This window comes from Pieris napi, chromosome 19, assembly GCF_905475465.1.
Source record: "Pieris napi chromosome 19, ilPieNapi1.2, whole genome shotgun sequence".
Lineage (NCBI taxonomy): Eukaryota > Metazoa > Arthropoda > Insecta > Lepidoptera > Pieridae > Pieris > Pieris napi.
Window position 1 is genome coordinate 5,855,249 of NC_062252.1, and position 21,755 is coordinate 5,877,003.

Sequence of the window (21,755 nt, forward strand, 5' to 3'; positions counted from 1 at the left end):
TTTAAAGGAAATACGTGGACAATAGGTATTTTCAATGGTTTTGTGGTTTTCCGAGGTGAAGGCTGTTTATTTTTAATACTCGAAATATTTTCTATTAAGTTTTTCATTATCCTATCACAATATGATTTTATATGTCTATTTAGTTCTTTTGTTAAATTGTTAATTATCCATACATCTTCAGTTTAAACGTTAATTAAAGCGGTTTGAGGTAACATATGTTTGTTAATTAATTTGAAGCATAAAATACACAACACAGTTAACTTATGGAACCAAATTCAGTTGGGTAATTTTCTTAATTGATTATAATTCTAATATTGCGTCAATTACAGTGCTCAGTTATACTAAATTATGTTAAGACCAACAATTAACTTGAACAGACAATGCGAATTGGTTTAACGCAACCTTATAGAGTAAGCTTCAGAGACGAGACTTAAGCTGCGTATACATTAAGGCCCTTCTCCCATTACGATACGCCCGCGCGACTCTAGTCTCGGAGACTAGTCGCCGCGAAGTATCTCACATACATTTATATGGACACTCTCACATTACGATACTGGTATTCTACGCGTTCGCGACTAGTCTCGCGATACCCGCCGTGTTGGTCGCTTGTGCGTCGCGTCTCGCGCGTTTCGACAAGATGGCGGCGGAGCAAGAAACAAATATTAAGTTTGTACAAGAAATTGAAAAACATGCTTGTTTATATAACTACAAACTACCTGAATACATGCGAAAAAATATAATAGACAAGACTTGGGCAGAAATTGGGAACAAATTTCAAATAACAGGTTGGTTTTTTTTGTACACATACATAGTTTATTATTATCAATGTTACATTGTATTCTGCAAACAGGATTGGTATTGCCAAGGCAATGAACCTTGCTCAGATATAAAGTAGTTTGCTAAATAATTTCGTTGATTATGTGGTGACATATTTGCCGTTATTTCTATATTATGAGGTGGTATTGTCGTTGTAACGGGAATAGTGACCGATCTGTTTTGTATAAACTCCCTTGGACTATATAGAATACCCTCACGTTTTCGAACATAGTTGTGTAAAATACACACTGCTTTTATTATATTTGATACTTTTTCTATTGTATGACATCTTATAGCAGTACTTAATACTTGAAATTTTTCAGCCATCATCCCAAAAGCACATTCAATTGTATTCCTCCCTCGGCTTAGTCTGTAGTTAAATACCCTTCTCAAGTCATTCAAGGTTCTTTGGGGATATGGTCTCATCAAGTAAGATAGAAGGGGAAATGCCTCATCCCCAATAAAATAGTATGGAAATTCATAGTTAGATTGGTCATTAGGAAGTTTGGAATGTAAAGGAATATTAAGACGTCCATGTTCTATCCAACGTTTGATCCTGGAAGCACTGAAAATTCCACCGTCGCTGTTCCTACCCGCATAGCCAGTCTCGATAACAGTAAATAATCCATCGGAATCACAACATGTCATTAAAACTATCGAATGGTAGGATTTGTAATTAAAATTACTTGATCCTGAATCTGGTAATTTTTCTATTCTGATGTGTTTACCATCACATGCCCCTAAGCAGTTGGGTAAATTCCAGAGGCGATCAAAACGAGCAGCAATGTCTTTCCAATGTTGCACATCTGGTAATGGCATATAGTCTCCATTTAATATCTCCCATATTATAACTGTCATTTCAGCTATGACCTTGCAAATTGTATTATCTCCTCTTGCAAAATACAATCCTAGGCTTACAAACGTACAACCTGACCCCAAATATCTGAAAAACAATTAATATTAAGGTTATTTTCAGGATCAGAAGCTAAAGAAAAGTGGAAAAATCTACGTAGTGTTTTTGTTCGCCACTTGAAACCGGCCAAAAGTGGAGCAGGTACTGCACAAAAAAAACCATACTACTTAGCAGACTATATGCAATTTACTGTACCCTTCATAAAAACAGCAGGAAAACCATCAGGAAATTTGAAAGAGACGATAGAACCACAGACACCTGATCTTGAACTATGTGAACAAACACAGTTCACAGAAAATGTACCTACAAGCACTCAACCAATCTCGCAACAGCAATCATCTCTTCCTTCTACTAGTACAAACACTCAACCAATCTCGCAACAGCAATCATCTCTTCCTTCTACTAGTACAAGCACTCAACCAATCTCGCAACAGCAATCATCTCTTCCTTCTACTAGTACAAGCACTCAACCAATCTCGCAACAGCAATTACCACCACCACCACCATCAACAAATAATAAAAAAAAACGGAAGAAGCTGGAAGAAACTCAAGCCGAGCAAGACATTTCAGCTTATTTTAAATTTAAACAATCTAAAATTCTAGAAAACTGTGACAGTACTGAAAATTCAAACAAAATGTTCTTACTGAGTTTACTATCGGACGTGAACAAAATGACTGATAGTCAAAGAAGACTGTTTAAGAGAAGAGTGCTTGCATTAATAGACGATATAATGGACCAAAGTAGTGAAAATATGAATAGTCCCATCACACTTTATTCTACTCCTTCACCGATGAGTGCTGCCGAGGTAATAAGTACGCCAATTACCATAAACGAAAGTCTGAATGTAGTACAATCAAATACTGCCAGTCTTTATTATGAATCAATACCTATGTTATTATCACAGGAAGATGAAGAATAAGTAATAATTATAAAGTACTTACATATTAAAATTTAATAAACATTTAATTACCTACATATGTCACAATGAAGTATTATTTACCTTAGGGTTATCAGAATCCTTTCTTCCGCACTGACACATTCTCTAAATTTAGTATTTCGTTGATGTATAGCTGGTTTTAATAATGTAACAAGATGCAAGTAGGTCTCTTTAGACATTCGGTAGAAAGATAAAAATTTCTTATCATCATGTTGTAGTTCTTGTGCGGCTACAAAAACTCTACAATTTATGTTTCTTTCAATATATGGATGAATCCAGTATTTTCTACTCTTGCGTTGACGTCTTCTATTTCTATAAAACAGAAAAACTGCAAGAGCTTCTTCGTCACTGGAGTCGCTCGACATAACGTCCGTCTACAAAAAACAAGTTTGCACAAATGATGAATTTAGTAATTTTTCAGTAGCATAATATGCGAGCGTCGCGTAGCGAACATGTATCCAACTAGTATTATACTCGAGTATCGTAACCTACAAGTATCGTAATGGGAGAAGGGCCTAAGCGCGGCAAACCATCGAACATTGGCGCGCGCGGCGGCCGCGCTCTATGTAGACGGGATCGCCGCGCGCGGCGACTCGAACATTGCCGCACTCGAACGTGCCGCGGGTCGATCCGCTCGCTGTCGGTTTTTGAGACCGCATCAAAGGAGCTTCAGTCGTTGGCTCGCGCGCAGTTGGGACGGTTATAGTTTTGGTGATTTGGCTCGCGCGGCGAATACGTAAAAATGGGTGCGTACATATACAGTTGTACATATATAAAGTTGGATTTAAATATTGATGACAAAGCTATAACTTATAAAGTGACTAATATAACAATTATATATTAATTACATACAAAAAAATGGGTGCGTGTACTTATGTACGCGCGTAAGAAGTTATACTTCTCTGGCATTATTAAAAATAGTTTTTGATTGCATGCAAATAATTAATTACATACAATTAAATAATCAAAGACTGGAAAAGGAGTCATTATAGTCAATAAAGTTCAGTTTACATTTGAAAAATTAAATAAATAAATATTTATTTTTCTTTTATTTTTTTTACAAATAAGATGGTGAATCACAATGGAAGCGGCAGCCGCCCGACCACGCGCGTCCATACTAGCAGGTTTACAAGAGTGAACTGGTCTGACTATCCGCCGCGGTCTGTTCGTGATGGATCGCCTGCCTGCGCGCGGCAGTCACGTCCAACTAAATTTATATCTAAATATTGGCTCGCGCGGCAAATGAAGGTCAACTCTGGTCGAACATTGGCTCGCGCGGCTGCAGCGCTTAATTTATACGCAGCTCTAGCGGTAAGAATGACTTCCGTATGTCAAAAACGTAGTGAGCATTCGAAATTAATTTGAACTCCAATCTTACCCAAAGAGTTATTTTGGTTTCTAAAGATAATAATGTATAAGTGTGACACAAAACAATAAAGCCTTAAAAACAATATAATTATTGTTCAAAAATAGTTTAAATATTAATTTGTGATATGTAGAAATCATAAATTTAAATACTGTTTAATTGTTATCCTAGTGTGGGGGCCAGTGCACTTTACTTTATCTAAATATCCGTATATTGTGTATAATAAAGTTTTTTTCTTTCTTAATACCTTTTGATGTCGTGGATATACAACTTTTTACTATAAAATTAGTATATTTAATTTCGTGGTAAAGCGAACTATAAGTAAAGATAAATTGAGAATACATATCGGCAGCTGGCATTTCAATTTTGTGGGGAGAATCAATCTGTGGTGAGTTACCACAGACAACGAATTTGAAACTGAATGATGAATTCTATGTTTACTAAGGGAAGTTCGTATTAATTAAAATTATTGGTTGATCATTTTAACATCATTTGTAATATTTAAACAAGGTTATATGAAAATTTTAATAACCAGATTATTTATTAGTGACTATAAGACCTATACAATTTGTTATTTTGAATTGTAATGAGCATTAGTTTTGAAAATTAAAATTTAAAACATTACACGAACCGAAGCTCAAAATCAATTTTCGACAAAATAAAACCTCATTTTGTGTCTTGTAACTGACGTATATTATTGCTAAAATTACATAAAACTATACAAATATTGGTGCATATTTGAATTTATAAAATACAACAGAAAATAATTTAAGTTAAAAATTATGATTTCCAATAAAAAATACGCAAGTACGCAAAAAATTACGAAGATCGTACTTTAATGCTAAGGTTGACGAGGGTGCTTCAAGTTTTATTTTGCCCTCGTCGCCTGTCTTCGCAGATAATGAAGCAAAAATTATATTAAAAGTATTCTTTTGAGATTTTATAATACCTAAAAAATTAGGTTCTAAAACGGCCGTGTTCAACTATTTGTATATTATAAAAGCAAATTTGTTTACATACCTAGACCTCTACATCGATTATATAATAAAAATATGCTTTTTTACTTAAAAATGAATGAATCAATGGCGTCACAACCTTTTTAGGTCAGGGCCTCAGACTTCTGTATCTGTTTTATGGTCATATGTTTATCTAATAGGCAAATTGGTGATCAGCCTTCTGTGCCTGACGCACGCTCTCGTCTGTTTTGGGTCTAAGGCAAGCTAGTTTCCTCACGATGTTTTCCTTTACCGTTCGAGCGAATCTTAAATGCGCACATAGAAAGAAAGTCCATTGGTGCACAGCCGGGGATCGAACCTACGATGAGGATGGGAGTCGCACGTTGAAGCTACCAAGTCAACACTGCTCTTACTTAAAAAATACTATAGTAAATAAAGACTAAGTCACTATTAGTCAAGCAAATACAAAGACTAACTAAGACTACTTTATTTACGAGAATTAAAAATAAAGACGCAAAAAACTCTAAACATTATCTAATTTTAAGTTTAGTGAATACTTGAAAATACATATAATGCAAATGATCATGTTCAAAGTAACCCTAAAGTTCGCGCCTTATCCAGCCAATCAGATCGTGACACGTAGCTGCCACAGAGTATACGCTTTCCGGTGAATGCAGTCCGTCCATGAAGTACTCTAAAGTTGTCGAATGCTATTAATGTTCCTGTAAAAAGAAATTTAAATGTAACCAGTAATATAAGTTATTAATCGAATGGCAATGAACATCATTTTGGCCGACATCTAAAAGATCTGATGAAATAAAATGATAAGAATCCTCACAAGTCGCAACTAACTACCATAAAATTAAATAAACCTGAATCAGTCTGACATAGTTTAAGCAACGTAGCGAAGTAGTTCATATACAATAAATTGTAAAATAAGTCAATAGGAAATATTGCGGAGGAGATGAAATAACAAAAAACTAAATGAAAAAAAACAAGCAATCGTGTATGTGTATAATGTATTTTTTATTAAATACAGTAATGTATTTTTACATTTCACTGATTATGTTATAGGCTAGCTTAATGAATGAATAAAGAAAATGAATTATTCAGCCAAAATTAATACCTGGTATTAGTTTAATTTGCCATTGGTTTTTGGGATCTTCGAAGTATCTCGCCAGATTCCTAAGAGCACGGTAGTATGTTCTGCACTCTTGAGAATTTTTGAATGTCATCGGAGACCGATCATAGGAATTAAATCTATAAAAATATATTAATTAAAAAAAAAACTTTGTAATTGCCAGACAAAGGGGCGACGAATAACATAATTATTATATTCTATTAAATAGGTATAATTTGTATTATATACCATAATTGATAGCAATATACGGAAAATAAATCATAAATGTAGTGTACAAAATTAATTAATCACACACACAGCGAAGTTCGTTTCCGAGGATATATTATTGATGTGAGAGAAATAGGCGAGCAGGCCGAGATAGTATTTTTTAACAGAACAAATTTTCTTAATAAGAAAACTTGAGTTAAGAGACATTTTATTTCCAAATCATTTATTTCAATTAGACCACCTAAAATGGCACTTTTGAACGTCAAATGAAATATAAAGATTCGAGATTCTAGTTGCCCCTTCCAACAGGTAGTTTCGTGGAGAAGAATGGTCAAGAAACTTTTACACTTACCTGATATGTTTAATATTATTAAATGTATCCAACTGAATTACTGGCGCGGAATGCTTCTGGAAACGTCCATCGCCAATATACTGCGCCTCGACTTCGAATTTAGTGAGAAACTCGAAATCTTCCGGATGTTCTTCTTTCAGTTTCATAGCGGCGTAAAACCCATCTATGAAGACATTTTCACCACCTGTACCGTTTGTATGTTCTGTGCAATGGAATATTTGAAGCCTGAAAATTTAAAGACAATTTTTTTTTTTAAAAGACAATTCACACCAATTGACCTAGTCCCATGCTAAGCTGGTGAAGCTTGTGTTATGGGTACTAGGCAACGGATATACATACATATTATAGATAGATATACATATAGATACATATTTAAACACCCAAGACCTAAGAAGAACACCAAATGCTCATCACATCGATGTTCGCCTCAGCCGGGGATCGAACCCGGGACCCATGGATTCGCAGTCAGGGGTACTAACCACTAGACCAATGAGTCGTATTTATATGTCTATCTATCTATAATATGTATGTTTATCCGTTGCCTAGTACCCATAACACAAGCTTCACCAGCTTAGCATGGGACTAGGTCAATTGGTGTGAAATGTCTTTAAAAAAAAAATGTCGCTGCAAATTAGAAATTTCATTGTTAAAATCGTGAAATAGAATAAATATTATTAAGGCGTTACGAAAAGTAATTGTGAGTATTAAGCGTTTATTCTATTACGTTTTCTCTTTAGAATTGAAGCTTCTTTTATAGGGCTATCAACACCGATTCGGTATTAACTTGCCTGAACCAATTTCATTAAAGTCTAATAAGCGAGACAAAATCTAATATCATTCATTTTCACGGTTCAATGCTAAAGGTTTTACCCTAAGAGCCGACGGAAATAAGCGGAAGGTCGGGCTTCGGACTGAGTTTAGAACCAGGTACTTGATAATCTTTTTGGGTTTATTGAAAATTATTGCGGTGTAAAATTTATTTTGGAATTAAATTTGTATGTGTAATTAACAAATCCAAATCCTATTTATTGTTTGTAAATAGATTTATTTAATTAAGTTACATAATTGTGTAATCACACATTTGCATTTACAATTCACATTCAAGGATCGTCATGCTCGCTTAAATGTCATTGCTTGAGGCGGCGTCCATGCGTCGGGTTGTATCTCTCCCTAAAATATGGCGAGGGGGCCGATGGCTGGCCATGCGTCATACTCGTGAACGTGTGCTGGTCGTACTTGAATTCGTGTATGCGGTGATGTTAGTTATTTCGAATATGTGTTTGCGTGTTGTTCCCACGAGAATGTAAGTGCGTGCTCCTATTTCTGCTGATAGAGGACAAGTCTTTGTTTTTAATTTATTTTATTATTATTAATTACTTAAGACGTCATGTGGAACATGGTGTAATGGTTGCAGCTCCTTACAAACGTTGTGTAAAAAAAAGAGTGGCGGAGAGTTTATTGCCAGTTCTGCTCTTCCGTTCTACGCCCTTGATTTGAGAACTGGCACTAAGTATAGACTAAAGTTAGAAGCGTTTCATATACATATCTTTTGTAATGTATTATGTATTTGTATAGAGGGCAAACGGGCAGGAATTGGAGGAGAAAGACTTCCAAGTGCGTTTATGAATTTGTACGCTCTTTTATTAAAAGACCCTGAATCGAATTGGTTCAGATTTTTTTATTAATTAATATAATTAATGATCTAAAAAATTTTTTGTTAATTTATTGAATCAACAATTCATTAAAGCTCCACCAGCCGTGTCCATTACGAGTTTATTTATATTTCTGGACTTGATCTTTACTAAATAATAACGTTTATTTAAGTTCACCATAGATATAATCGACACCTAAAATAGTTCTTTATTCAGTTCTTAAATCAGTCGTCATTAAAAATCGTAGCTGAGTTGTAGTCTAAATAACAATTAATCTAGTCTATCTAAGATAATTTAGATAATGGAGTCGGAGACTGAGTACAGCCGTTGAGAATAAACAAAAACATCACTTTCACAACGGGGATAATAAATATTTTAATAAGAGCATGAAGTGTACTCTAAATTCAAGAGGAACAATGAACGAGAGATTTTTGAGGTTACCCCTAGCGTGAAAAGTTAAGGGCGCATCTCTGGTTCAACATTACTTCCGCTCTACCGTACTTTACGAACCCTAACCGTAAGAAACCGTCCGTGAACGAATTGCTAAACAGATTTTGGAAACACCAGTATAAGAATTATAGTTCGTAGATATCTTTGATTTACGAGTTATAATTAAACATATTTTGTGTTCCGAATTTGTAACATTGTCTATCATATATTAAGAGACTCGTTGCATAGCCATTAAATAACTTTTATTTAAGTAGTTTTATGATTCTGAGGGTCTACTAAATTAATTTATTGGGTTACATTTTTAATGAGTAGTACGTTAACTAATTTATAGTATAGTAATTGGTAGCTTTTAAGCCTAGGGTAGTTTTGACACCCTTTAAGTATACGTACAACTTCCTAAAACGCTTTTTCCTGGTTTGCACCGAAAATTGGTTTTAATTCTCATAATATTGGCCAAAATCTTTCCATCAATGATAATAATATGGTATAGAAGCAACCAAATTCAAAACTAACGCATAATTAACAACCTGCCTTGCGATTCTGTAACTCACTTTTCGAACTCTCACAGCGGTTTTCGCAGCGGCGGTCGCGCTCAAATCAGACATGAAGCAGTCATTTTATGATTTGGCATTCTGAAAAAGAGGAAGCTTGTAGTTTATTGTTTAACAGAATGCCAAATCGTAAAATGACTGCTTGAAAAGTGAGTTACAGAATCGCAAGGCAGTATGGCATATTACATACCAGCACAAAATTAACCATTCGCATTCTTTTCTATGTGTATCTCAATACCCTCTGTTTGTCTCAGTCTTACAGATATAATCAGGAAAGTTATAATTCTAGTATTATATGACATGATATACATATAAATAATAGTTACCCAGCTGGTTCCGTGAAATATGTATTATCGGTATGTTGTTTTAAGGCGATGTTCATATAAGCTGTGTCAGCATGTTCTGGATTTGTGCTCACCTTCCACATCCCTCCAAACATAGTATGCTGTACACCACCCAGAGCTTGGCAGATTACCTCAGTCGCTTCCATTGTTGGCTCTACCTAAATGAGAATACGCCACGAGGGTGAAAATAGTGTTAATTTATGTTGTACTTATAAGATCAATCATAAAATTTAAGTAAAGCGCCAAATGCGCCATGCAATGGCGCCAAAACCCAAGACACGCGTCTGCCAAACCGAACGAACGCTGCCACAGATAAGTTAAAATATTTAAAAAAAGAACGTTCTAATATCAAAGATGACAAATGGATATATTAACTTCTTATAGAGTAACCTTCTTATTCAAAAAAACCAAATCAGTGTAATTGTATTTTAACTAAAGTACGCTTTTGTATCTTTATGCCAGATTATATATAGATCTTTATGCCAAATATTCACTGTAATTTAATTAAAGAAGTGCAATTAAACCTTTTTTTAGGAATTATTTGGACCTTTCGTAATGACAATGTATTTGTTGTAATGTATTTATATAGTTTCGTTAAATTATGTGCGATGTTTTAAAGTTAGTTGACCTTGAATTTTACGATAATACATTTAAGAATCATCATGTACTTTTTTAGCTCGAACACACAATTTCTATGATATATACGACTATAGTCTATAGCAAATTCTATTTACATTAATATAACTTTATGACAACAGATAACGTATTTAAAATTTGTACATGTTCCTATGTCACGAGCCCTCTGGCATTGAGTGTCCATGGGCGGCGGTATCACTTACCATCAGGTGAGCCTCCTGCCCGTTTGCCCCTGTTCTATAAAAAAAAACATGTAAAAACTGTCAAATAAAGTGTAAGAGTCAGTTATAACCTCCTTTTATCTGATCTCGTATGGTAATTGTTGTGTTTCAAAGGTCCAAATTCTCTAAACCTTTTTAGAATATAAAAAGTATAACCTTTGTTTTCCACCTTCATACACAATTAAAAACAATGAATTACCTGTTCAATCACAGCAATTCCATAATCGAGTAGAGATTGGAAGACTTTCTTCTCTCCTTCTATGTTATTAACGAATTCTTTGTCAGAAATCCTCGCAATTTTAGTGGCCACGGAATCGCCACACCACAAAACTGGTGGCCATTTTGGCAGTTTCCAATTTTCATAGCCATAAGGTTCTAAGAAATTAACATTGTAAGTGGATTTGTGACCATCGTTCCCTGGAAATGTAATTTAATTACTTAATTTGATTGTATAATTTTGAATTATAAGGTACAGGTGAGCCTTACAATGTAATTTAAAAACGGAAATAATGGAAGTTAAATAATTGGAAGAATTTTTAAAATTCTTATCCCAAATATCGCTTGCCCCGGAGTACAAAGTCGTAAATCACTATCACGACTGTTTTAATGTTTTCTCATTTTTACTTGGGGTGTGTACTATAACATTTTTCAAAATCTTTGCATAACATTTTGCCTTTATAGGCAAATCGTATATTTTATAATAGAATAATCTACGGAAATTGTTTTGTGCACAATGTTACTAATACTCGTTTACTTAAGTTTACTTCCCCTGAAATATATAGCTACAACTGGCCTGAAAAAATCTCTTACGAGCAACTTTGAGAGCGCTGCCGAGAAACCCCAATCAGCCAGCAGATCAAGCGACGCAAGTGGAATTGGTTAGGCCATACACTTCGAAGGGATCTCAATCATATTCCCAAGCAGGCGCTTGATTGGAACCCGCAAGGACAGCGGAAGCGTGGCAAGCTAACCTGGCGAAGTACAGTCGCAAACGAGGCAAAGAGAGCCGAAAAAACTTGGAGCGAGGTAAAAGCATTATAGACCAGGGTAGAAGCCTTTAAAAATAAATAAAAAGAGAAAAAAACTAGTAGGATTAAACATATGTAGGGAACCTAACCTAGGGAAGGGGATGACGGGTCTGGGCGTTACTGCATACGAATTTTTGCATTTTTGCATTTTCTGAGGAGATTTACTATAGAATTATATATATATATATATATATTTTTACCATAGGAAAGTAGAGATTTCAACGAACTGATAGCACACCAACTTTTTGAAAAAAGCTTATATTTTGACAGGTGAATTTTCGATTGAAAATTAGGGTGCTTTTTCGATATTAATTCAAAATAAGGTGAAAAAATTATTATTTCAAATCAAATAGATTACAGCGTATTAAAGACATAAAAAATTAAGCTTTCACCAAATTTCGTGGGAAAAAAAATAAATTTTGTAAAAGATAAAAACAAAAAACTTGGTTTTTTGAATTTTTCTCATAAATTTTGAGATAATGTGAAAAATGTCTAAATACAAAAGTTTTAGATCTTTTTATTATCTACAACTTTGCAATTTGAGATTTTTCCATAGGACTTTTAGTTTTGCCGGAAATCAAGATAAACCGTTTTTTACCCTTAAAACTCCCATACATTAGTTCACAAAAATAGATTAGTTCTTATTATCCTCGTAATAATAGCATTACCTCCTTTTATTTTCCTGAAAAAAAAATTTATTTTGCTTTTACGACTTTGTTCCCAGGTCAAGCGTGTATATCTAAAAGTGGTATTTGCCAGGTGTTCGAAGTAGATCTCAGAGTTGAAACGCATGATTAACCATTAGGCTGACAATTAAGTGGGTGCATTAATTTAAATAAGTTGAAATATATTGAAATTTGAATGTTTAAATACTTCGTGTCGCTTAGCAAATAGATAAACTTGACAAAGCACTCATTAACATTTTTTTCAGTTCTATATACCGTTTATTGTGTGTAAGTATATATTTTAAAAGAAAATCTAATATTACAAAGAAACTTTACTTTATTTATTACCCCCGCGAACTTCGTTTCGCTTTTATATGATTTTTTACTTAGCCTACCTTTTAAGTAGCTACATACAAACATATGGAAAATTTTGCTATGTTACCCGATAGATTGTTCGCTTTTCCGGATTAAAAACCTATTTTTTTTTTAATTTTACGAATACCTTTGAGTTCTAGGAATAAATATAAAATTACTCGAATGGTCGTCTTCTAAGCGTCAGCTACGCGCAAAACTGCGCATAGCCATATATTTTGTGATTAATTTTTATTTATAAAATGTATACTGTTTATTGTTAAAAACTAATGGTTTCAAAACCCATGTTGCCGGCGTTTGAGAGAGGACGCTCTTAATATTTATAGAAAGTACTTACATTTTATTTCAACGTTTGTATCGTTTGTTTTAACGCTTTGTATCATTACTTCGGGTATATCCAAAATATGATGAGCCCTTTGGTTTGTAGATGAATGATAACATTCTGGGCATCTGTAATTTATTAAAATAAATTTAAATTCATTAAAATTTTGAGGTATAGTGATAACATCGATTTTTTAGTATACAATGTTTACTTGCGAATCTCCGTAGTATAACTGTAACTAAAACTAAAACTTAGATACTCGCGTTAGTAAAATAAAATATGTTCCCATTTTACGTTTTCCAAATAAATAAAAAATACACCTGCAATGATCACGTAGCCAACAATCTTCGAAGGTCAAAACTGAGTCATTATGAAGGCGTAGCTTTAGCGTCGTCCCATCTACCGTAGCGCCTTTTATCACTGGAATTTAAATAAATACAAAAACTTAATTTAACTTTCTCTATTTCACGTTTTTGTTGTTTGTTTAAGCTGAAATTCAAGGATCAAAAGCTTGTATTCCGAATTGTATCTTACTTATAATTTTAAGCAATTGTTATGTACTCTTCTGATGCTGAGTATATTTTCATTTATAGGTACTTATTATGCCAAGGCCACACAGGAAAAAAGAAAAAAACAAGTTATACAAACTAGAACTTAAGGCCGATTTACATTATCTTAGTGTTTAGGAGAGTATTTTAGTACAACTTGAAAGGCAAGTTCTTTAGTGCTTTAATGCGTTGCGAGTGAACGTTTACATTTCTTCCAGTAGAGTATCATTACAGCGCCACAATGAACGCGCAACGACGTCGGCAAATACGCTCTATTCTACGCAAAATACTAACTGTAGTTATGGAACAAATAGAAGACGAGATTTTATTCGAAATAAATAAACTAAATATAAATAATAAATAAAATAGCTTCTTTTAAGGCAGTGTATTCCGAATGCCTAGCCAGCCCTGCGATTCTGTAACTCACTTTTCGAACTCACACAGCGGTTTTCGCATCGGCGGTCGCTCTCAAATCAGTCGTGAAGCAGTCATTTTCTGATTTGGCATTCTGATAAACAATAAACTACAAGCTCCCACCTTTTCAGTACAACTTGAAAGTACAACTTGAAAGGCAAGTTCTTTAGCGTAGCGTTTACTAAAGCAAGTAGCGTTTACATGTTTCAACTAATGGCCGATTTACATTATCTTAGTGTTTAGGAGAGTGCTTTAGTACAACTTGAAAGGCAAGTTCTTTAGCGTAGCATTTACTAAAGCAAGTAGCGTTTACATGTTTCAACTAAAGTACTATCCTAAAGCACTCTCCTAAACACTAAGATAATGTAAATCGGCCTTTAGATAATGTAAATCGGCCTTAATGTATGGCCTCGATAATAGGTGCGGACTGCGGACGTCATACACATTTTATGTTAATTACCAATAATTATACTTGATCCCTACAATACGTAACATATTATATAGACTCGTTCTATAAATTACTTGGTACGATTTAATAATGTGAAATATAATTAAATTTTATTTTTGTATCTTAACCTTAAATACAAAAGGTCTGTTAGTAAAATCGAAACTGTATCGGGAACGGTTTAAGAAGTTAATAGCAATTTGTTGTCGAGTCACGCGCCATTAGCATTGAGTAACAGTTTTGGAAACAACAACTTCGACTTAATGCCCTCTAATCGATATCATGAGCCAATGCCTTTTTCAGTACAGGATCTTTAATTAATTATATTAGTAAAGTAGTTTGTACACTATTATTAAATATGCGTGGGAAAGAATAATTTTTAAATAGCGTACCAACTGGCATATCTACTATGAAAATACTACTGTGTCTGGTTTTAAGAGACGGGTAATTATATAGAATGAAGTCATCACAATCAAATAAAAAGTTATTATACCATTCATACAACTGTAGAGTACTACATATTTCAAAGTAATACTAGGTAATGAATAAAAACAAAACACACGCACACATTCACAAGTCGTAACGAATAAAATAAAACTTAATGTCCAACAAGAATAAACGAACAAATTATATTTAAAATTACAATCATGATAACACAAAATTCGCGCCATTTCTAATGATAACAATCCATTGTAATTGTTTAAAAAAACTTACATATCATAACTGTTGCTTACAGGCAACAAGGCTAATCGAAGACTGACGCAAATTATATTTGTTTGTCACACGGGTTAACGACATGTCAACGGTCAAAAAATTATCTTAACAAAACACTTATGTCATCCTTTGTTACAAGGAGTTATAAGATAAAATTTTATGACAAAAGAACAACATGAAACAAACTAAATTCAACAAATCCTAAATAATAATTAACCTTCAACATCACGCTATCGCTTAGGCGAGTTTTGAATTTGCAAATCCAAACAAAACAAGTTCTAGAATCATTATCGTCAAAATATAACACATTTTCTCATTTCCAAACAAAATTAAAGAAAATTGTATATAAACAGAACACTAAAACATTGACAATTCACAAGGGCCGCCATTTTCTTTAAATCGAAAAAATACTTTTTAATGTTATATTGCCAGTAACTTTTTGTGATGGCTGAAGCACAAACCGTGACGGCCAAGAAAAAAAAACTTTTTGTGTTTTTATAAAATATTTTTTCTACATAACGATGATTTTACGTATTTTAACCCTTTACGTTAAAATGTTAAATGTAGCACAATATATTTACTAAGCAAATAAGTCATTATGACAGTTGAATATAATGATAAATGTCAGACGTCATAAAAACAAGCGAAAGTGTGAGTGAGACATTGTTTTTTTTTTTATGTAATAGGAGGCAAACGGGCAGGAGTTGTTTATACGCAGTTACTAACGTAACTTTAATAGTAATAGTATTTGTCGGTTGTTCAATAGGTAATTTTAATTTCAAATCAAGCTTTTGACAAAGCGAAGGTGGTTTTTTAATGACATTATAAATAAATTTGTCAAATATAGAATTTCTGCTCGATGCTTGATAATAATTAATTGTGATTATTAGCAATAGCTCATAATTACAAGTTCAGATTATCGTACTTCACTGAAGAAGCTTATCAGAGTTTGAAACGAAACCCACATAAAGTTTATTCGTGCATTATGCATGGAGATTACAGGTCGTACCAGGTGCTAGGAACGTGCTTCAAGTATAAAGGAAATCTAGACTGCATAACCTTAAAAAAACAGCCAAAGCAATTTCTATAGCCTAACATTTAAATTGTTTAACCGAATTCAACGAATTCTAGTATAGAGCACCAAACTTACAAAATATCACGTCTTTCTTTACCTACTAACGAACTTAGTTAAAGTGAAACTACAAAAAAAAACGTGTGTGTACTTATGTACACGCGTTAAAAGTTATACTTCTTTTGGCGCGTTAGGGAAATATGATGAGAGTAATTATTATCTATTCTTTATGTAGTTTTTTCCACAATCGTAGAATAAGGCGAAAGATAAAAAATTTGAAAAGATTTTTATCTTGTTACGCTAAAGAAGTATAACTTCTATCGCGTGTACATACTACATAAGTACACACACGTTTTTTTGTATTTTGTTTTTCGTATGTAAATAGAATTAAATGTGTATTTAAACAAATTTAATATAAAGAAGGACAAAGAAGAACATATTACAAATTCAGACCAGATTTAAAATATAAATTTCGTATATTCTAAGTTCGATAGACATGAATATAATAAATCATACTGAACGAAGATTGAGTGTCAGCCATTTTCGCTATAATTTTATTACATAACTTTATGACGGTATTAAAGGCAGAGCTTATCACATAATATAAGGTCGTGGTCTTGTCCTTTCAAGATTTGCAATAAAATATTGCACGATAACTTATCATATGTCCATCGCCTGACGTTGAACCCAAAGTTCCGATGTCAAATCCAATCCAAAAATCCAAATCCATATGAGTATTAACGTGATTCCTATTATATCCAAAACTGTGAGTTCCAATTTGGAACCGCATGCTACTTAATATTTTATTCAGAATGACTTCTTAAGGTACGTGATATAATTATGTAGAATTATAAGATACAATCCTCTTTTTTCAAAAGCAATACTACATTTACTATCGTTTTTTATTCATAGAAGTACTTGATGCTCTAAAGTATGTACCTACTCGCTAACTTATTTGATATGTTAAATGTCACTGTGTAACAATAGTCAATAGCAAGTTAATAACAATTAAAGTTTAGAATTTAAATTGCACTCCGTAATTCACTATCTCTTTGATACTCAATATAATGATTGGTAATGTCACGAAACAAAAGCTGTACTGTACGGCGTCGGTCATTTTACAAGTACTTTAAGAACGTGTGTATACGCTCTTATAAGGAGAATTAAACGTTAAATACCAAATCTATTAAAGATTTCGTAAAACATATTACTATTCCATTACCTATTGACACGTATCTATATCACGGTGCTTAATTCTCCGTTGATTTTTTATTTTGAAAATATTTTTGAAAAAGGAACAATATTCTAACACTGACCTACTGAACTGTATATGTTTTGCTTCATAAGTTTACAGGAAGTATAAACATAGAAATGATCATAATATTTACTTCGATATTGGCCTGCAATAATAATATTTGCTCTTGGCATTAATGTCAATCTTCTGTAAGATCAATGTTACATCACGGCCAAAAGGCCGGACTCGAGGTACTTTGCGACATCTGGCTACAAAACTTTATTAATAGCAGTTACCAGAATAAAACGACGTTTTATTTAAATAATTCATTTTACTGGACTTTTAATGTAATGGAATCTTTTTGAAAATATTATATTCGTGGTTTATACTGATGTTATAGATAAGTAAAAATTCTATCATGGCTTTTCAATGTAGGCGTTATACATACATTTACATAGTTTTATAGTATTTTGAACAAATATTATTGCAATAATATATTTGTTCTATTATGCAAATGTCACATACGTAAACAATGGAAAAATGTTGTATTGCACAGAAATTATTTGAATAATCAACAGTCATTAAATAGTTAGAATCTGTAAAAAAATCAAAAGTTAATTCATATAGTGATTAACACATTTTTGTACCACATTCTTGCAATAAATAAATCATTATTATTATTATAATAAAAAAAACAGAATTGTGAGACCGCGACTCCTAAAGTAGCGTCGCTAGATATTCACCTAACAGGATGAACTTCAAGAATCAAAAGTGTATGTTAATACATCGCTTGAAGTTTTTAATTGTCTCACAAGAACAAGCAAAAGCAATTTATTGTTATCGTGTCTTGAAATATAGCTAAAGTTGTCTTTAGAATAAAGTTCCGAACGCATTTATCTTACAGAATTCGCGGGAGGAAGCTAATTACTTTTACAAAGTCATTTTACAGCGAAATCTGTTAAACCTTTTGAATAATCACTCACATTTATTACGGGAAAAATATTAAATAAGCTGAAATTTCAACAGTTGATTAATTCAGTAGCAGTAGCAGTAGACAAGGCTGTAAGTTGGATATTCTAATTCTAGGAAGTACTTTTTTTGTTTAAAACAATTGTGAAATATATGTAAGATGTTTGAATTTTAAACGCCTACTAAATAAACATGAAATTCTTAAAACCCAACTTAGATTGCACAAACTATAAGTTTTTGCAACAAGGTCTTCATCAAACAAAAAACAAATGTTTTTATTAGATCAAGACCTTGTCCTAAGGACCACGGTGTATTATATATGTTCACTTATACTGTTTTATACAATTACAATACAACATATGTTCTGCCTTCATAGATTCTTTGATGTGTGATTGAATCCAAAAATTCAACCTCAATGGGTATATAAAAATTCAATTTCCTTTCATAGGATATAAATGAAACTAAAATTGACTGCTTTCGGTTCAAAGATACTTTATATCTCAAAGAATTACATTCACTTAGCGAGAAAATTTAGAGTAAGTTAGTTATGTACATCGTGTTATGAAATTATTTGAAAATACACTATATAAAATAAAAATATTACTTTCTAACAATATGTACCATATTTGTTACAAAAGTGCAGGTAGGTCGCATCGATGTTACAACAGGCATTATGTGACAATGAATAGTAATAATTTCTAAGACGCTCGTTCGCAGACATAAGTAAATGCTAGAATAGCCTTTTTGATGTTTTGTAAATACAATAATTATTCCATTAATTCATATTAAACTTTTACGATTGTTACAGACACAGATATAGAATATGGTTGTTTTTATTTTTCTTACTTTATAGGTATGTTGTTAATTATATGTACTTTTAAAAGTTTTTTAAATTTGTAAAAAGGTTTTATTTCTTTTAATCTGGGTGGCAATGTATTAAATATTTGTGCGCCTTGATACATAATATTAAGTTTTCCGTAATTAGTCCTTGGTTGTATTAAACATAATGTATCAATATTTCTTAATGAATATTTTGTATCTGATTTTTATATAATAATTTTGTATATTAAAATTGAGGTATTGTAAACGTATGTAAACGTATTTCGAACGTAAATTCTTATATTTTGAATCGTTTTAAGCTGCTGGCTATTTGCCCTATAAGTTAATGGATTCACCAATGAGCTGAAATCGTTGGAAGCTCTGGACTGGTGCCAGTCGGTTGCCATTTATCAATTAATCCACTTACGAACCCCATCTGTTACTTGCATTTGTTGACTCTTACAAATATAGTCTGATATTTCTTCGTCACTATTACGCTCAAACGTTACAAAAAAATCTAAGTTATTATTTAAGAGGCTTTTGACGCACGAACAAAATATAGGCAATCACAGCAATATGTGTTTTTAAATCTTAATATATATAAATTACGTGTCACGTTGTTTGTCCGCTATGGACTCCTAAACTACCGAACCGATATCAATCAAATTTGCATACCGTGTGTAGTTTGATTCAACTTAAAAGATAGGATAGCTTACATCTCAATTTATACCCGCAATATTATTTTATTGCAAAATATTTGTTTATTATTTGATAGTCATAATTCTAACAGATGGCGCTGTGTTGAAAGTACCAGCGTTTCACATAAGCTACAACTTAATGGCATAACCACCAAAACAGCATGGTGGACCGGTGTTCTCCTATCGTTTCCCATGAATAGTTTACTACTATGTAATGTATCAAAAATCTTAGCCACAGCAACGCTTGGCCGAGTCTGCTAGTATATTATATAATATTGATGTATGTATGTTCTTTACACCTCTTGATATTTTTACTGACTAATGTGAAGAAAAATTGTTTTATATTAGTAAAATGGAAGTTAAGCCCCATGGATCCGTCTTATCTTTAAGTCGGATCGGGATTCGGATACGACAGTAAAAACACTAAGCTCTAAGAACGTTATTTTTAAAACGATCAAGAACATTACTTTTTTTTGCAGTATAAAATTTTCAATTCAAATATAAATCATGAAAGTATTGAAATATCAAAATTGTTGAAAGAAAATTTGGTTTCATTCAACGCGGAGAATACATGCGCTTTCGTATAGAAATGAATTATAACCGTTTTCACTGAAAGCTTCTAGCTTTAAATATTTGTATTCTCAAGCGGTTTTGTCGCTGGGAAACGTGTTTGCAGAAGTTAATGCATTTTACTTTTGCACTGGTCAGTGTTAAAACTGGGTAAATTTACTTTTATAAATAGCGGTTATGAATCATTGAGATAAACTTCGAGTGACATTAAATTAAAGGAGGTCATTTAGATTTAGACTATAAATATTTTATAACATTTTCTTTTGTCTTAGTATATTTTTAACGCAGATTTTATTACTTATAACAAATTTTTTAGAACGCATATATTTATTTATTTATGATTTATTACCTTATTCACAAACATACACATAACAAAAATAAAAAAAACAGGTTCCAAAAGTTATAAGGCAACGGGCGGCCTTATCGCTAACAAGCGATTTCTTCGAGGCAACCTTAATGTGGAACAATGAAAAAGAAACACCTACAGAGGGTAGAGTACAAGAAATGCAAAAATTATTAACAAAAAAAAACTCAAAATAACTCGTTACTATAACTAAAATAAAATAAAGTAAAGTCTAAAGAAAAAATAAAAAAATTTTAAAATACAATCAAAAGGTTAACAGAGTCACAATAATTAATATATATAAGCAGAGGCTAAGAGCTAATAACGAGGCAGAAAGAAAATGATCAAAAAGAAGTTTTTTGAATAAATGTAAGATTTATATATTATCATTAACATGGACAAGTGCCGTGTTAGTCTAGTGGTCTCGCGAGTTCGTTGAAACCACCGTCGTGCATTGGTGCACCCGATGAACTCAACGTTCCTAAGTTCTGGCACGTATTATGTGGGAATGCTACAGTACTACAGTAGTCTCCTTATACAGTAGTGTCCAGCGTCAGCAAGCTCCCATTATGTTTATTATGAAAAACAGGCATCACTTATTCCGTGTCATTTAATTTGAATCGGTAGATATCCTTACGACGTTCAGTTTCGCGGTCACGTGGAGGGTAAGGCTAAATTAGCCTCCAAAAAGCTTGGTGTGCTCAGCAAGGCGAGACGGTACTTCACTCCGGGCCACCGTTTGCAACTATATAAAGCGGAAATTCGGCCCCACATGGAGTACAGTTCTCACCTCTGGGCGGGGGCTACCCAGTACCAGCTCCTTCCACTTGACCGTATTCAACGAAGGGGAGGGTCTGGTCTGTGTTTTTACGGTTCCCAGTACGACATGTTTGCATCGCATGGTAGCACAGGTGCAGACCTACCCTACCACCTCCCTCTGATGGGTAGGGTGGCGTGGTCTTGGGAGGAGTGCAGGTCACTGAGATCCCCAAGGCAAGT

At 33.1% G+C, this 21,755-nt stretch overlaps 2 protein-coding genes across 7 annotated transcripts; one reads left to right on the top strand and one right to left on the bottom strand.

Annotated features, from left to right (window-relative positions):
* Positions 1-447: 447 nt before the first annotated feature.
* LOC125059074 (cell wall protein DAN4-like) lies at positions 448-2,649 on the top strand. Its single transcript, XM_047663274.1, has 3 exons — positions 448-785; positions 1,793-2,535; positions 2,635-2,649. Exons 1-3 carry the CDS (start codon positions 638-640, stop codon positions 2,647-2,649), a joined length of 906 nt encoding a protein of 301 aa, XP_047519230.1. The 5' UTR covers positions 448-637.
* Positions 2,650-5,460: 2,811 nt separating this feature from the next.
* On the bottom strand, positions 5,461-15,383 carry LOC125059147 (trimethyllysine dioxygenase, mitochondrial-like). Of its 6 annotated transcripts, none has more exons than XM_047663411.1 (8): positions 15,072-15,383; positions 13,251-13,350; positions 12,946-13,058; positions 10,743-10,960; positions 9,669-9,844; positions 6,690-6,914; positions 6,116-6,249; positions 5,461-5,711 (listed from the first exon to the last, which is right to left on the bottom strand). In XM_047663411.1, the coding sequence occupies exons 1-8, from the start codon at positions 15,133-15,135 to the stop codon at positions 5,578-5,580; spliced, it is 1,164 nt and encodes a 387-aa protein (XP_047519367.1). In that variant the 5' UTR covers positions 15,136-15,383; the 3' UTR covers positions 5,461-5,577. The 6 variants fall into 6 exon arrangements, with proteins under 6 accessions (XP_047519367.1, XP_047519368.1, XP_047519371.1 ...); XM_047663412.1 differs by having other exon boundaries at positions 15,052-15,184; XM_047663415.1 differs by having other exon boundaries at positions 15,062-15,139.
* Between the last annotated feature and the right edge of the window lie 6,372 nt (positions 15,384-21,755).

Coding starts and splice junctions, on each gene's coding strand:
- LOC125059074 (XM_047663274.1), top strand. CDS start 638: ATGGCGGCGGAGCAAGAAACAAATATTAAGTTTGTACAAGAAATTGAA. Junction 786..1,792: donor GAACAAATTTCAAATAACAG/GTTGGTTTTTTT, acceptor GGTTATTTTCAG/GATCAGAAGCTAAAGAAAAG.
- LOC125059147 (XM_047663411.1), bottom strand. CDS start 15,135: ATGTCGTTAACCCGTGTGACAAACAAATATAATTTGCGTCAGTCTTCG. Junction 13,351..15,071: donor TTCGATTAGCCTTGTTGCCT/GTAAGCAACAGT, acceptor TTTAAATTCCAG/TGATAAAAGGCGCTACGGTA. Junction 6,915..9,668: donor TATTTCACGGAACCAGCTGG/GTAACTATTATT, acceptor TTAAATTTTCAG/GCTTCAAATATTCCATTGCA.